This window comes from Larimichthys crocea, chromosome III (assembly GCF_000972845.2).
Source record: "Larimichthys crocea isolate SSNF chromosome III, L_crocea_2.0, whole genome shotgun sequence".
Classification (NCBI taxonomy): Eukaryota; Metazoa; Chordata; class Actinopteri; family Sciaenidae; genus Larimichthys; species Larimichthys crocea.
In genome coordinates, this window is record NC_040013.1 from 41,973,723 (window position 1) to 41,991,260 (window position 17,538).

Genomic DNA, 17,538 nt, shown 5'->3' on the forward strand with positions numbered 1-17,538 from the left:
GACCTATCTCAGTGTGTTGTTGGCCATGTTGCTCAAGGCTTTTAATCAACACTGAATTAGTTTCAGTCTACCTGCATCAGAAATCCTTCAGTGTTTTACAGCCGTAAGTATAGAGAATGAAAAGAGTTGAAACTGTGAAATGGTTTTCTTATGGGGGTGCTCACCTTTTTTTAAGCTGGAGCAGTAGAACCTTACTCTGCTTATCATGGACTTCATAGAGTCTCTAAAACAAACTGCTGCAATGAATGGAAACAGTTCTGATTTCCTTGAATATGACACAAATTTATATACATCTAAAGCTTCTTAAATTCAGTTTTTCTGTTATTTTATGTGTCGGCACGATTATGAGTGTGACATTCACAACTGCGTCATTGGTGTCAGCAGAGGGTTTTCTTTTGTAGAGAAGACTCTTGTAGACTCAAGCAGCTCCTTGTGAGAAACAAATAACATTTTCTTCCTTCAAAATGCTGCAGCCTTTCAGACAGGTAAAATGCAGGCCTTTTTTTCACCAGTCACATTAATATGCACAGAGGGGCTGATATGTTTAATGTCGTCTGTCCCGGCTGTCAGCGTAAAGATGACATGTGGGTGTGCTTAGATATGATAATGGAGCATAAGACGGTGATTTTGCATTTTGCAGTGATGAATCAAGTCTGCTCTCAGTTGTGTTTCATGTCTGTTTTTGTTTTGTTTTGACAGAACAACGCTTCATGGAGACCGCAGTTGTGTCAGGAGTGTACCTGCTACAGTGATGTGGCCATCTGCAGGCCCATCCACTGCCCCAACCCACAGTGTGACTTCCAGAAGGTAAGACATTTTAAAGGAGAACTTGTTTTTTTTTTAGGTCTACAGTATTTTAGAATAAAAAAAAACTGTAGAAGACAATTCAAACCAAGGGCAACAGGATATCTATTTTTTAAAAGGATGAAGTTGGTGTTATTCTATATTTATCCTCAAACCAACATTGTGTCAGTACAACTTCCCAACAATGTCTGTGGAACTTGGCCCCAAGCCCACTGGGTCTTATTGAGCATATGAATCTCAAAAATAGGATTAACTATAATATATTTATCCCACTTTACTTTAGTTTTATCTTGTCAAAAAACAGCAGGGCTATTAACTCATTGTAGTAAACAAAAATCATCAATCAACATTGATGTGTTGTTAAAGGTTCTTGAATAAATATGGAGCTCTGTGACAGAGAGGAATAAAATGTATCAATCAGTTGAGAACTATATTATATGTTATATTTTAATTACAATTCTTTGTTATCTTGCTTTTTTATTTGTCTTGTATGGCTTACGTTGGCTTAAACCTAACACTAACTTAACTTAAAGGTTTAGTTAGCTATTTAACTAAGCTATAACTACAAATATTGTTACTCAGCTGCCAGTGTGGCAGATAAGTAAACTTATCAGGAAACGTATCTTGCTTACCTTTCTACTTATCTCTTCTTTTAGCTGCCATGCAAACAGCACAGAACAAATAAAATAATTTAATTGTTTAAAACAACATCGTCTCCAGGAAGGAAGTAGAAATTCAAGAAGCTGAAACAAAAGCTTTCACAAAGTAAAATCCTGTGAGGCTCAAGGAAAACACAAACATGGTGGAGCAGACCCATTTATTCTTTAGGCTATAAGCCTCAATGTTGTGAAGGACGTTTTCTATTGTGACAGCGTGAGAGACGATGACATTCTACAGTAAGGCATTAGACAGCAACCAAAATCGTTTCATGACACTAAGTGAATAAAATGTCTGGGTTTGAATAAGCAGGGTTCTTTTTTGTGATGTATTCTTTTCCCTCTCTAATATTTCACCTTTAAGCACAGATCCCTTTTCCATGGGCACGATTAATCCCTCATCTTTGTGAGTTTCCCTTATAATCAAAATCAATGGAAATGACAGACCATTGTGCAGTGAAGTCTGCCGATTGCACCATTTAATTAACCACAATGACAACTACAATGACAAGTATTCTGAGACTCTAAGTTCCAGCCCACCTTTTTCTTTTTGGCTCATTTGAATTCACAGGGACACTTTTTCACTCTATCTATCTGGCTGGTCCTCCCTGTGGTTCTTCTTAAATGTGATTTAAACGTCAAGCCTGCGGTGACGGCATCAAATCCAATCCCATCCCTGAGCTAAGGCAACAATCAATGTCTAATGAATTCCACTCTGCTGGCTAGCTATCCAATGTTAATTAAAAATGTATCATCATGCTCACCAAGCCGTGTGCTTCTTGCATTTAAAAAGCCCCTAAGATTTGACTCCCTCTCACCTACACTGTTGTAAAATAAATAAATAAATACATTTTTAGTACATAGTAGTAATAGTACATTTTTTGTCATCTGTCTCTCTCTGATTTTACAACTTTCTTTGGAAATCACTGCCATTATCTACAAGCTTAAATTTACTTTTTTTTTTCTTGTTTTCTTACCTTATCGACTTTTCAGAAATCCATCCCTAAATCTCAGTAATTTGTCTGTAATGTTCTATGCTCTGTGTTAATCATCTACCAGATGTATGTCTGGAAAGAACAAACGGCATATTCTAAGTAACACATGCTGACAGCAGATAAGATACAGTCCAGAAATCCACTGAGGGTTAGTGTTTTAAATTCAGATTTGAGCTGCAACCAAGCTGCAACCGCTGAGGCTGTGGAATAAAGCAAGTGCAGACATGCCAAAAAAACTTGCAGTTCCTCAAATGGCCACTTCAGGCTGGCTACAGAACATGTCCAACTTCACAGCTAATGTTTACAGCCTGGTACAAAAAACAGTGGCGCTATACTTGATTTCCCTGTTCATAATACTATATTAGGTGTGATTTTTTTTGTAACTCTAGCTTTAAGTTGTGCATATGTATGAGTGCGGCCGTTTTAATTGACAGGTGGGTGCCGTCATAGGTGACTTGTTTGAGCATCCAAGCCTTTCATTAGTGGAATTTTATTGCTTGTTCAAAACAAGAAATCATCAGCAGGAATAATATTTAGTGTCATATATATTAAAAAAGGAAATTGAAAACTGCATTGACAATAAACATAAAAATTGACACGATGAATACCATAAATACATGTGTATATATATATATAAAGGAAGACTTAAGGTGCATGATTCTGGATCTCACCATGATGGTGAAACCGAAGTGCAAGAGTAGACAACCTGGAGTCTTACAACTGTAAGACTGAAGCACTCCAGTGATAAATGAACTCCCTGAGTCTGACCCATCTCTCTTTGTTTGTAGCAATAAAATGTGAAATTGGATCAAATTCTTGTACTACAGCCAGATTTTGGTGATTGAATTTGAGACAGCATACAGACTGAAAAAAATGAAAGGGTAAATAAAGACACCAGAACAAGAGGCTAAATACATGAAAACACAGATATATGGATTATTAGTGTTTAATTTATTATCAGAAAGTGACTGTGATAGACAAATTTTCCAGATGCTGTCAAAATTAAGCTGCTGGTCTTGCTCCTGTTTTAAACTTTCTGCCCTGGTAGGTGGTAAATAACATCTGAGAGTAAGATATAAACCTTCCATCTCTCTGTTTATTCATGGTGAAGTATTACCTGCTGTACGGCTCACTTTCCATCTATTTTATTTCCCATACCATTGTTATTTATGCATTTACTTGCCATTCCACCGCCTGTTCACAAGTAATTTGTCTTCTCTTGCACATGTATTCAGTTTTTTTCTCCTTTTCAATTGACACAAGACATTCTCTGACACTCATTGAGGGTTGTTTTCTCTCACCTTACACAAATTGTATTCCCTCCCTCCTTCTTTCTCCATTCCATATCATTTGTATTTGCAAATAAACGACACCTAAACTAGTCCATGGCTTTACCTCTCCGCTTTCCCCTTTGGTTTCTATTACACATTCGGCCTCAATTAGGCTGTGTAGGCAGCGCAGCTAAAGGGCTGCATGTTAAATCTGTTTTGTAATAAGTACTGGAATGCCTCCACCACACTTACTCTGTATTCTCCACGCTGCACATGCCTGATCAAGTCTTCATATTTTCAATATTGGCCTATCCTGTTGTGTTGTTTGTGTCACAGGTCAGTTAATTTTCAGGAAAATGGACAGACTAATCGACACGTTTTGTATTCATGCTCACACCATTTCTTCTTTCCTGCTACGTGTGTGTCTATTGATGTGTGTGTGTCTTTTCCAAAGGGTGAGCGTTTGAGGATTCCTGCCAACAAGTGCTGTCCGGAGTGCATCTCCTCGTCCCAGGGCTCCTGCCAGTACGAGGGAGTCGTTTATGGAGTAAGTGAAAATGACAAAGGCTCTGTCTTACCTCTTCACCCGATCATCCAACCATTCTACAGAACATTAACATGCACACATAAAGATGCAGCCTCTGTAGGCTGTACTTTCCTGTTTCATCAAGCTAGAAGAAAAAACTGGACCTGGGAAGAACTGGGATCATCACATATTAGTATGTGTGGCGTAAAATATTTCGAGTTATTCAAAAATAGTTTTGGGTGAAACCCATAAACCACTTTTCAAGTTTAGTCACCAACCCCCTTCCCGCCTCCCTCTCTTTAAGTGAAACAATCACTGTCTTTGTCGTCTTCCATCGAGTGGCCTCTGGCTGAAGAGGCTGGACTCTTTCGTTTGGAGATTCCACTGGTGTCGCCTCCCTGGTGAAGTGGCACTTAACACGGATCAGAAGTACCAAGAGAGGAGGTTTAAAGAGGAGTCATGGCCCTTTTTGAAGGCTTTACTGCATCTTCACTGAAGAACAGTAGTGACAGTTTGTCTGTTGTTACAAACTGTCACTACTGCTGCTCCTTTCCCAGAGAGCAACTTATTTTTCTCTTTTTGAAGACATCCCAGGTCACGAAGGACAATGGTTTCTGTGATGCGATGCTGGATGCCTTTATAGCATGTTCAACCAGAAACTACCAGTAGTCATTATGCTAAAATTGTGCAATATCACAGTACCACAACAGAGCCGCCATGACAACAAATTTTAGTTTAGCATATATTTGACAGATTGTAATTTTTTAATATTTAATGAGAGAAAAAGTATAATGGCTGCATGAAAAAAAAAAAAAACCATTAAATGCTTTTGCTTATCATTTACCACAGGAAACCAGGGTGAAAATGCATTTAGATCAATTCTCCATTAAAACCCCTTCCTAATGATATATTTCATGCAGGCTAAAGAAGGTTTACTTGCAAGTTTCACCACCTGACGCCTCTGAAAATGACTAAGCTAGCTCCTCCCCTCTATCATTTTGACAGCAGGCAACATCAACATGCTGATATCTCATTTAGAGTGAAAGAACAACAACAAAAAAAAAACATATATATGTTCACAAATGGATCTTTGGGAGATTTATGTCTGTAATTAATAAGGTAGGTTAAGAAGGTAGTGTCCTCTCACAGTATGCCTCATTATCCACATTTACATACACCCTCTTATTATGTTTCTTTTCCTCTCTTCCCATGGCACATCTTTCGACACATCTTTCGCCTACCTGCTTCCCTGACTGTTCCTGTCTGTCACTCAGGCTTAGGTTTACAACGTTCTCTTGTAAACAGAGAGCGAAACAGCCTTCCTCATCTCGCTGTCTCACTGCTTATTCCTCTTTTTCTTTCCAGCTTGTTGCATGTCTGTGTGTAATTATCTGTCTCTGTCTGTTTCTCCGGTTCCTACAGCATGACAGCCAGTGGAGTCCCTCGTCATGCACTGTGTGTGTTTGCTCCAGAGGGAGTGTATCCTGCAACGCTCTCCCATGCCCCTCTCTCACCTGCCCTGGCGACCAGAGCCTGTTCACGCCAGCTGGAGAGTGCTGCCCCAAGTGTGGCCGTAATGGAGGTGAGACCGCTATCAGGCCTATTGTCACATTTAAGGACCACACCTGGATTACCTATTAACCGCAAATCTCTTTGTTTGTACTGTGTACTGTTTTTATTGGTTTCCTATCTCCAGGCTAGCTTCACATAGGCAGATCTATCTCCAGATTTTTATTTTGTTATAGTTGGAATAATGCTGGGTCGTTTGTATTTCTATAAACCATTCACAGTTGTATTGTACAGCACTAAGCCCAGGATGCATTGAGCAAAATATTGTGGGAAGACAGTGGAAGAAGAGAGTCCCATGACAGACATACTCACAACCTACTTCCTGTGAACCAGACTACCTCCAGGCAGTCTACCTTTTTGTTTCAGTTTACATCATAAGGCTATGAAAACTAACCCCAGGTAGTGGATATTACATTCCCCTTATTATTTGTTTTTTAAGAGAGTCAACTCCAGATGCACCAAGCACTCTTATTTACGGTCACACACATAAATCAACATGAATTATGAATTTTCCGTCTTACGTTTTTTTTTTTTTTTCAAGTGAAGTGCAAATAAAGCTTTCACTTCTGGTAGCAAAGCAGATTCAAATCTTTACCTTGCGTGGAGTTCAACTTTAGTGAGCTTTGATTGACAAGGTCAGGTTTTGGTGATAGTCTTTTTTTTGGCTTCTTTGGCATTTTTATCCAACCACTCCAGATGGGCAGACAGACGGAGGCTGTCGACTAGAGCAGTGGTACAGCATGAGACTGAATCACTTCTTTTGTGTTAGACTATATTGATTTACAAAAAATTACTAAGAGAATACATACACAAAAAAATGTATTCTAAAGTCCAAAAGTGTGAGTCATCCATCCACGCAAAACTGCAATGAAAATGTAAATGTTCCCAAAGCAAATCTTGAGAATGGAGATAAGTGCTGTTCCTGTAGTAAAATGCTTCATGCTTTCGGGGTTACAATGGTGATAAATGTTCCTGCTACTGGAAATTTGTAACAGTCTCTGTTGGCTTCATCACACTAGTAAAATATCATTTCATGATTTTTCAAATTACAGCTGCTACCGGAGCTGCTATGATACATCCCAGCGGTTAGCAGATAATTAGCGGCTGCGTTTTTTCTTCACTCTAAATCAGTGATTGAGGGCAAACAGTACTTGGAGAGTCAGCTCATTACCTGACACCCATTTCCACTGTTTACTCATTCTGAGTTTGTCTGTGTGTGCGTCAGAATCTTGCTCTTGGCAGGGGACTGTGTACAGAGATGGTGAAGAGTGGAAGCCCAGCCTCTGTTCCAGATGCAGCTGCAGCAATGGAGAAGTCCAGTGCTCAGTTGCAGAGTGTCAACAAGTTGCCTGCAAACCTGTAAGTTACAGGACATTATATTTATTCATGTTTACACTGGCAGATAATGGCTCTCTGTATGTGCCTCTCAGATGAATTTGTTTTTTGCCATGGAATCTACAATCAGAGAACAAAGACAATCAATTGAATACACAATTGATTATCTAGCTCATATCTCCTTGGAATAGGATAAGACACCATGTGTTAGACAATGGTGTTTTCTACTCTACTGGCTTTACTGCTGGATTGCTCTGAGAAATAACAGACTCACCTCTTCCCTTGTTTTCATTCCAAATCACTCTGGGTACTTTATATGTTATAATCAAGTGGGGTGCATTATGACAAACCCGTGTAGGGTCAGTGTGGCTCCCACAGAAGCAAAACTGAAGAGAGAACCACCACCCAAAATGAAAGCACATGGTCCTTTCTCACTATCCTATGAGTCTAGTTTAACACATAGACTGAAACCTTCTCCAAAGCTGTCTTATTTACATCATCTTGATAGTCACAGAGCTAGTCACCTGTCTGCCCAAGAGTCAACTGGATGGCAGCCTTTTATTTTTGACAGGACTTTTGCTGATTCAAATTCTGTATCTGCGATGAAGCTGCTCAGGGAACTAAACTTAAATCATAAATGTATTGATCTCCTGTTAGTGTGGTCACACTTGGACTTCCTGATCGTGCTTCGGAATACAACTGATCCAGAGTTCCATGAACAGCCCAGTTAAAAACCTTTAGCTATGATTTGATGCAGAGAAATCTTTGCTCAGAATAACAATTTGACTTCTGGTACTTCCACTTTGTTTCTGAATCCTCAAATCCTTTCTAATTATTTCCAAGTGTATGTGTGAAAAGATTAAAGATTTTCAATGTGTTCTCAGACTTTTGGACCACACTGTACACCTTATCTAACTCTTGTTGAGATTGTATTCTGATGTCAGGCTGTCAGTATTGTCACAACGTGTATATCTGCAGCTCTTCATGTAATAGAATTATGTTATATAACAGATGAAGAAAGTGGATCTGCATTTTGTTCTCTTTTATAGTTATAGGCTATCCAACCTTTTTTTTTATTTTTGCTTTGTCTCAAACAAAAACACACACACATTAACACACGTCTGTTCTGACTATGTTTTCTTTTCAGCATGAGAACTTGGTGATCCAGCCGGGCCAGTGCTGTCCTCAGTGTGTGTCCAACCCCTGTCTGTCTGCTGGAAAACAGTACCAGGTAGGTACCTGTTATTGGGGAACCTTTGCGTGGAAATCCTTGTGTGTTTGGTGTTTACAAAGCCCCTGGATGAGCCAGTGTGTGTTACTATGTTCATAAAATGTGTATGAGTGTGTGTTTGGGATGTTTATGTGTATTAGAGGCAGCTGTTGACAGCTCATAAATCTGTACTTATGTGACCTGGCACATTTTGTACTGCAGTTTGTGTTTCTCTGCACAATCTATTAGAATATTTTTTTGTGATGACAGGGAGACATATGTATGCGGGTGTTTGTTTGTGTGTGTGTGTGTGTGTGTGTGTGTGTGTGTGTGTTTATTTTGATACTGAGATGAAATAAATCCAAGCTCTCCTCTCCTCTCCTCTCCTCTCCTCTCCTCTCCTCTCCTCCCCTCTCCTCTTGCATCTTCATATGTTTGATTTCTTCTTAAGGCAATCAGGGAGGTGTCAGGGATTTGTCATAGCAATCTGTTGTTTATTACAAAAGAATCAACTGTGTTGCCTTGACTCTGTGCTCACAATACACAAAAAACCCTTTATAAAAGTACACACAGATTTGTGTGTTCAGTTTTGTGCTCCAGAAAGTTCTCCACCCAGACAAAAATGTAATTTGTCAAAACGAGACAAACAAAAAAAGACAAAGTATCATTTATCACTAGAGTCAGTGTGGTAATGTTACTATTCAGAATCACTGGCCAATCACTTGGCTATAATCTCTGTGATAATTGTCTTCTAATGAACTAATCTGTATCTTCCAGAGTTTGAATTGTTAATAGAGTGGCCTGGTTTGAAAATGTTCAAAAGTTCACTTTAGTCTGTGGGTTTGTGTTTGTGTGTTAGAGCTCTGAATAACAACTTGTTCGTTTGGCTCCAGTTAAAGTTGAAAACACACATAAAAATGACGTAGGTGTACCTTTTGGACTGTGTTTGTAAATGTGTGTAAAATGCCTACTTTATGCTAATCCCATGCAGCTGTAGGCAAAAATCATGTAGTTTTTTGCATGCAATACAAATGTGTTATGTTGCCTAGAGTATTTTAATATTTCTGCATAGTGGACTCCCTAAACGTTATTAGGATTGCATAAATTGAGTATGACTTGAAAAAAAAATTTAGACTATATGAGATTATATATTTGAGGCCTGAAACACATCGGGCATGAAGCCACTGTGGAACAACTTCACTTTACATTAGTGGTCTGACAAGAAGGTGCTTAAATCAATATTTTCTCTGCCAGGGAAGCAGAAGTTTATAAAGAAGTTACACTGTACATGGCTCTTTTTGAATCCCAGTAGTGCCCAGGTAGCATGGATTTGCTGATTTGCTGAAAGATGTCTACACGTTGGTTAAAACTGGGCTAGACGTGAAAGATTGTTTAGATGTGACTTGTAAAACCACTTTTACACTGAAATATAGTTATTTAAATGTTGATTAGGCAACAGTATACTTATCTTAAAAAAAAGCCTGGTTTTCTGTCAGCTGTTGGGCTTTAAAAATTGGGTCTGTTTATTGACTTGTTACAGTGCTGGATAAACCAAAATCCAGCTTGTGGTCCAAAGTTTTGAAATAAGGCTGTAACAAATAACAGCAGTTAAAAACAATAATATTTAATTATGGATATATTTGTTAATATTTGTAACAGGTCAAATAAATACACTAAAATGAAAAAATCTAAATCTGCTCCTGACAGCCAAATGTGTGTATGAGGCTTTGCATTCCCACTCTGTTTCTCTACACAGTGAAGACACTCATTGGATTCTAATGAGCTCTGAGTTTTCCAACAAACAGCCTGTGATTCCCTGTGTGTAAGACTGTCCAACAGTGTGTGTGTGTGTGTGTGTGTGTGTGTGTGTGTGTGTGTGTGTGTAGCTTGGAAATCTAAGTGTATCTCTATGTATCTTGGCAGCATGGCGAGCAGTGGCAGAAGAACGCCTGCACCACATGTGTGTGTGACCGTGGTCAGTCAAAATGTCACACAGACACCTGTCGTCCTGTCACCTGTAACAAGGTGGGTAGTGTTACACACGCATACGGACACACACACACATACACATGAACTCTCATTGATATTCAGTTTTGTTCAGATCTGTGCTGAGACTCCAATGGATGCAGACGTTTAACTATGCAAGACGCGGAAGTGTCTTCTGCCCTCTGTCTGACAGACACGAACACACACAGGCTGACATTTAATTGTTAATTGCATGCAAATTTACACTTGAAGATTTATTTTCTGTGCTGCAGCGCTTGTTAGTGAAGTCAGAGAGGACCATAAAATGCAATCCAAGCACACAAGACAACATTAAAGGGCCATGCACGGACAAGTTCATAATAGCCTCAGTACATGTGACAAGTAAAAGATCAAATAAAACAAAAACAGGCTAAAATATTTGATAGACAAAGTGGTAGTGCAGTTGAGGTGCGGTTATTTTGCAGTAATGAATTGAGAAATGGATCCAGGAACAGGAAGAGCCAAAGTGGGGCGCAGGCCGGTGTTTGCGACCGCCCAGGGCGCAATCTATGTGAGGGTGCACGAGCGCTCTGAAAAAAAAAACTATACCGCTCATTTCCACGTCAAGTTAGTGAAGTGGGCACCCTCATTGTCATGTCACCTTACTGCTGAGTTTCATACAGGTTGTGTGTGTGTCAGAAGAGGCAAGGTGGAGGGGGGCGAGGGATAGACTGATCCCAGGCAGCAGGCCACACAACACAAACTGTTTCCAAATAAATTGTATTTCATTCCTAGAATTAACATAGACCCATATACCTACATGTAATTAATCAGTTCACTCATCTACGTGACCTCATGTGACTCCGGTTGATTGACTGGCAAAGGTACAGTGGTTAATGATGTCAAGTTTTGATCATGCACCAAAGTAAAAAACCAAAGAAGCCATCAGGTGCCCAGTTTAGAAAACAAAGAAAAGAAGAAGAGGAGAAACGGGCAGAAGATAAAGGTATGTAGATTTCTGTGAGTGACGTCAGTGACAGCAGCTATAGGCTGTTTATTAGGCTCTTGATAATATGTTGCTATTAGCCACAGAAGATGACTGGATTTGGTCGTATTTAGTTTTGCTGAACTAGCAACTATTAGAATTGACATCATGTCATGCAACTAATTTCACCCATAGGCAACCTAGTCTGGTTTGTGTTTGCAACACAACAAGTGCAGATTCACACAGACTGTGGGATTTTTTATTACTGTACACTTAAGCGAATTTAAACAACTTCTAATATACTTTGACATGGCATTTTGTAAGCTACATGTGATAGAGCTTTTTAAATCATTTGTAGTATGTTATGCTTAGTTTATAGGATACTGCTGGTGGAGCATATTGAAGTTAATCCCAAAGTTCAGTAGAGAAGCTAAATGCAGATTCAGTGTGATCAGCAGACTAAAGATCTAACTGAGTTTATATCCTTTAAACATATGGAAAATGCATTTTAGCTTTAAGCCGCTAAAAAATTGATTGATTAGGAGCAGAACTTTCTATTCTCTACTAGCAAATAGGAGTAGTAATAATAAAATTGCATTTGTTGGGGACTTTCAGAGGATTAATCCACATTTGGTGCTTCTGTGAGTTTGTGTGTGTGGGAATGATTCCAAATAAACTAGTGTGTGTGTGTGTGTGTGTGTGTGTGTGTGTGTGTGTGTGTGTGTGTGTGTGTGTGTGTGTGTGTGTGTGTGTGAGTGTGTGTTCATTATAATGTCACCCAGTGCAACAGTGCGGCTCATTGATGTATTTTTTAATAGTTTTTTGACAGAAAAGAGTTCTATGGCACAGAGGAAAATGATCAGGGACAAACAATGTGTGTTATTAGGATACATTTATTGTTGTTTATGATCTTTTCATGAGATTTCCTTGAAAATAAAAAACAAATATTGTCTTATCTTCCAGACTTCATGTAGAAGTGAGACTAAACAAACAATCCCCATTGCTCTAGTTCAGTTAATTTCAGATCTTTGTTCTCCACAAGAGGAAGGCACCATAAAAACAATAAAAAATACTTTGGTAGTACAAACAAGTTTGTTCAAGTAAAGATAAAAGTCAGCCTTATTTTTTGGAAATCTATAATAATTTAGGCTGAATTCGCTTTAATCCTGATTTCAGTTTTATGGTGTAAAAACCAGCCACTTCATGTATTATTTCTGTAAAATAATAAACACACAAACTAATCAAAAGCGCAGAATTCAGTCCTTATTTGGTCTTATTAAACGTATAAAGAAGAAATACTTTGGGAAAGAACTGGCTTCCTGCTGTTACTGTGAAGCCAGTTGAAACCTTTTTGAAACCTTTTGCCCTGTCAATCAAAGTTTTCATATTCTTTAAAAACTTGAACTAGATTTTAGAGTAAAAACATTTTGAGTTCTCAGCACAGCTAATGATGTTTTAACATCCCATTTCCTCCACTGATGACAGCAGAAAAAACTGAAGAGAGGATCCCAGTGGACTCCAAACCACCACTCTGAAAGAAAGAGATACAAGGGAAAAAAAGCTGAATTAAAAACTGCCTTACTAGTTCGTCAATAAATAGTAACATGATTTGGATAGACTTGCAACACACATGGGGTGTTGTTTAGCTCAGTCAGTAGAGCATCCGTCTCATGTACAGTCCTTGCCACAGTGGCACAGGGTTCAAATCTGACCTGTGGCTCTTTCCCGCATGTCATTCCCCATCTTTCTCTCTCCCCACATTCCTGTCACTCTTCAAGCTGTCTCTGTCAAATAGAGGCCAAAAAATAAATAAAAAATGCAACACACACACACTTTACTTCCATTCTCTTATCTCTCTCTTGAAACATGCACACATGGAGAAACACTAGCATTTTTATAAGCTCCTTGGATTGTCTTTGTCTCATCTAACAACTTGGTTTGCAAATCTAAACACACTGTGTTGCTTCCTTTCAGGGTCAGACTAAAGTGAAGCGTGCCGATCAGTGTTGTGATGAATGTGCCGCTGCCAAGGGAAGCTGCTTGTATGAAGACGCTGTGCGTTACAATGGAGACATGTGGAACGGCACAGGCTGCGAGTTCTGTACCTGCGACCGAGGTCAGGTTCTCTGTCAGAGGGCCGAGTGTGGTCGTGTTACATGCCCGCAGGTGAGCATGAAAGAAAAAATGTAACAAACATAACACTTTATAATATACGACACAAAATTGTGAGTAGTTACTAAACGAGGATGGAACTGATAATTAATGAATCATTAATAAGTTGTTAGTGAATAACTCTGAATGATAATGATTACTTCATCTTTCTGCATGAGTCATTCCCGATTGACTCTGAACCAACTGCTGAGTGGCGCAAAATATTAATGACTGATTATTTAATTATTATTTACTCTTTTTGTGCCTACTCAAGTAAGATAGCTATTACATAAGTAATCCATTATTATGTCATAATTATGACGAGTTCAACAGTAAAAAACATAATCTAGTGTAAATTAGCAGCAAGTGACACCAATACATACACATAATCAATGGATCCAGGGCTCCTCAGAATCATATGGTGCTGACTTTTCTTACAAGCTCCACCGGCTCCCCAAAACGCAACATGTCAGCACCTAGAAATCCCATTTCCTGGGCAACTAAAAAGATAATGGAAGGTTTCACACTTACTTTGTTCACAGTTTCCCTACAGTCTGTGTAATTTGCTGCAGTGAAATTTACCAGTTCACAAGCTCTGATCTTACTATCGTCATTGGTATTTAGGATCCAGATTGAGTGTAAGGTTGACCACTGGAGGTTATATGGTTGGCTGCTCTCATCACAGATAATTCACTCAGTTAAGATAGTAGGTAAATTGAAAGACAAGATGAAACTGCAATTATATATGTGGAATCAGGGTACAGCAGCAAAATAATTAAATAAATAAGACCTATAGAAAGAAGGGGTTAATTGGACTGGCACGAGAATTTCAGACACACACACATATGTATGTAGTATGACCCTGAATGCATCTCTTCAATTCAATATTACTAAGGCTGTAGTCAATTAAAAGAAAATACTGGTTGAGTGTAATTCTACACACTCTTTAACCAATCAATTGGTCGATGGGGGGAAAAAACGCTGCACAATTAGCCAAAGTACACTAAGTGCACTCTACCTTTTAGCTGCTGGGTGCTAATCAAAGTTTCACAGCATTGCTGAGCAAATAACGTCATGAAGTTTGACCATTTCTTTCCACATGTAGCATAGTTTTACCTTCAGGACATGTCTCACAAGTATATCTTTAAACAGCAGCAATGCACCGGTGAGAATCATGGAGCAAAACATGGCTTCTGTCCACAAAAAAAGACATTAACACAGTTACCAGCATTCCAAACTACTGCTCTTGTTTATGTACTTAGCTTTAAATGAGACTTAATGGTTACACAGTTTCTATTGACTATACCACAATAGTACAACAGCTCCCACCTGGGGGAGTAGCCACTTAGCCGTACAACATGCAAAAGCCAAGTTCAGCAAGCTAAACAACAAAAGTAAAATTCATATTATAAAACATTGCAAGTTACTGCTTTCAAGTTGGGTCAAGGATTGCTGGTAACGTTATTAATCATTATTAAGCTTGAAATATTAACAGTTCGTAGTAAAATGCACACAGGTAACCTTCAAACATAAACTTTTTCCACTTAGCTCTTCTGTCCTCCAAGGATGAGGGTCAGTGTAGTAAATTGTTCTGGCACGTGGTTAATTAGCAGTCTACATTAGATTTAGGTGAGTTCAAAGAAGTTTCTGACTTATTGTTTAATATTTCCCTCCCACCACTTCAATTCAATAATGAATTAGGAAGCGCTTTAGTCCTCATGAAAGTGTCAGACCAGTGAGAATTGTAGGACAAGAGCATATCGACCAATCAACCGACCAAAAGATATCTGCCATAAATAATACTATCCCAATGTCAAATGAACACAATAGGAGCATAAAGGGTAGCCTTTATGTGAAGACATGCTTATCAGACTTAACCCAGTTAGGAATGTAGGATGTGGGTTTGTTAAGGTTATTAACTTGTGTTCCCATAGAAACATTTATCCACTAAAATGACCCACTTCGTGCTTGGCGCCGCATTGATTCAACATCTCTCCAATGTCTTTTTACGTCAAGCAGATTTAATAATATTACTTCAATATACCCCGCCAGGACCACATAAGTCATGCAATTAATCATGCTGTATGGTGGTAATTACAGCTGGTAAGTGTCATTAGCTATAAGTAGCATAATTGGCATGTATCCAGCTCTGAATTGAGCAAGGTCACTCTGCTAAGAAGATCAGATTTATGTGTGTGTCGGTGTGCCGAACAAAAAACAGAAGGTTATGGGTTTAATAATGTGTGGGTCAATGGGAAGAGAAGGCATTGCGGTATGGTAATAGTAGATTTCTGAATGTTGCCACCTGAAAATGTAATGTAATGGTACTGTAAGGAGTATTTTACAGTGTCAATATGCCACTATATTGTGCAGAGCTTATAACTCAAATTCTTATATTTTTCATGTTCATGTCTATGAGCGGAGCCAATTGCCATCAAAATCAAAAATACCTGGTGGACATTTGGAAATCAAGGCAGTCTTTAACGCAATATTTACAACACGAGATTGCTGGCAATACAACTTATATTCACTATGATAAACAACCGTTTGTCCAATGTGATAGTAAAAAAAACTAAAAGATAGATAAAAAAACTGAAGCATTGAAAATAAATATTAATGAAAGTACATTTTTCATCTGAATTAACTTAACTTGAATTGAACTGAACAGAAATGGACTGACTAAGATAAGGGCAAAGGGAAATTTTCCCTTTCTGCTTTAATTATTAAACCTCTCTACAAGTGCAATGTAACATCATGAATGCCAAAGAATCACATTTTAATTCATTTTATGTTTCAGGGATCTGAGCTCGTTTACCTGCCAGGGAAGTGCTGCCCGGAGTGTTCTCCTGTGAAACACTCCTGTACATACGAGGGGAAATCCTACAAGGTACTACAGTCAAAGACCTACATTTTACTTTGAGTGTGTTCACATATGAGAAGAAAATTGCAAAAATAAAGAAACTCAAACTGTGTAGGTGAAACAAAGACACTAGAGGGCTTCTGTAAAGCCTTTATTCTCAGAATAAAAAAGAAAACAAGTGGCATAAAATCTCACTGCAGAGGAGGCTGCCACACAAACAACTGAATACATCAATATTAAGCTGGATATAAATATATGAATACAAACTCCAAACACTGAGAATTAAAGTTGCAATGAGTCAGAGTAAATGTGTGTTTCAGGACAGAGCTATCTGATTACTTTGGGCTGTTAAGCCTGTAACAAGAAGCTCTTCCTTATAATTCTGGCATCAGCTTCATTATTCATAGGTTAGTCCTGGAAACCCTGAAAGCAAAGGCTTTATTTTGTTATATTTTCAAGCTAGGGGGAAATGCTCTTGAAATGTTGTAGGGAAGTCATCCAAGGCTGAGAGAGCACTATTTATCCTTTTGTGCAAAGATTTTTCTTTGTCTCCCTGAGGAACTCATCTTACTGGTAGTAAACAAAGATAGACACAGCATAGATCAATACATGCATTTCTCCGTTCCAGTGTTTTTGAAAGATTAGAAGGTTTGTGATTGAATGATCACTGACGTTTATTCCCAAGTTATATGTCAAGAAATGGTTCCAGCATATAAACTACAATCTTATGATTGTGTGTCTGCCTGTGTACACATTAAACAGACAAGCTAAAACCTGACAAAGAGTGAGTTTTAGCAGTGTGTTTTAGTTGTATTATTGAACTGAAGCACAGAATCCTGCTTTCTGCTACACATGAGATTAACATTGATCTTCTCATCACAACTGAAAAGAAAATTAAACAAGTGTATTATATTGCAACAAATGAGAGTGACTCATTGTACTGCGTCGACTCAAATGAATTATTCCTTTCAATATTTATGGTGGACCTACTGTATACAATCTGTGCTGATGCACTGAGCTCTTTTTACTGGGTTATGTATTAAATATAAAGAAAATATAAATATAAATATTGGGCTGTACTGTATGTTTCTTCAGTAGAGACAGTATCCAGTTGTTTGATAGATGAATTAGCTGGCGATGTCCTTCTACTTTTTAAAACAATTCACTGATGTTAAGTCTAGATGTGATGATGATGGTCCTGTCTCTTACAC

General features: G+C 38.5%; 1 protein-coding gene across 1 annotated transcript in view; it reads left to right on the plus strand.

Annotated features, from left to right (window-relative positions):
• Positions 1-17,538, plus strand: part of fras1 (Fraser extracellular matrix complex subunit 1) — a 198,245-nt gene that overhangs the window by 59,996 nt on the left and 120,711 nt on the right. The window contains exons 3-10 of the mRNA XM_019272470.2: positions 700-807; positions 4,181-4,273; positions 5,675-5,834; positions 7,047-7,180; positions 8,304-8,387; positions 10,290-10,391; positions 13,291-13,482; positions 16,265-16,354. Coding sequence (XP_019128015.2) covers positions 700-807; positions 4,181-4,273; positions 5,675-5,834; positions 7,047-7,180; positions 8,304-8,387; positions 10,290-10,391; positions 13,291-13,482; positions 16,265-16,354 — 963 coding nt within the window. The remainder of the gene's footprint in view (positions 1-699; positions 808-4,180; positions 4,274-5,674; positions 5,835-7,046; positions 7,181-8,303; positions 8,388-10,289; positions 10,392-13,290; positions 13,483-16,264; positions 16,355-17,538) is intronic.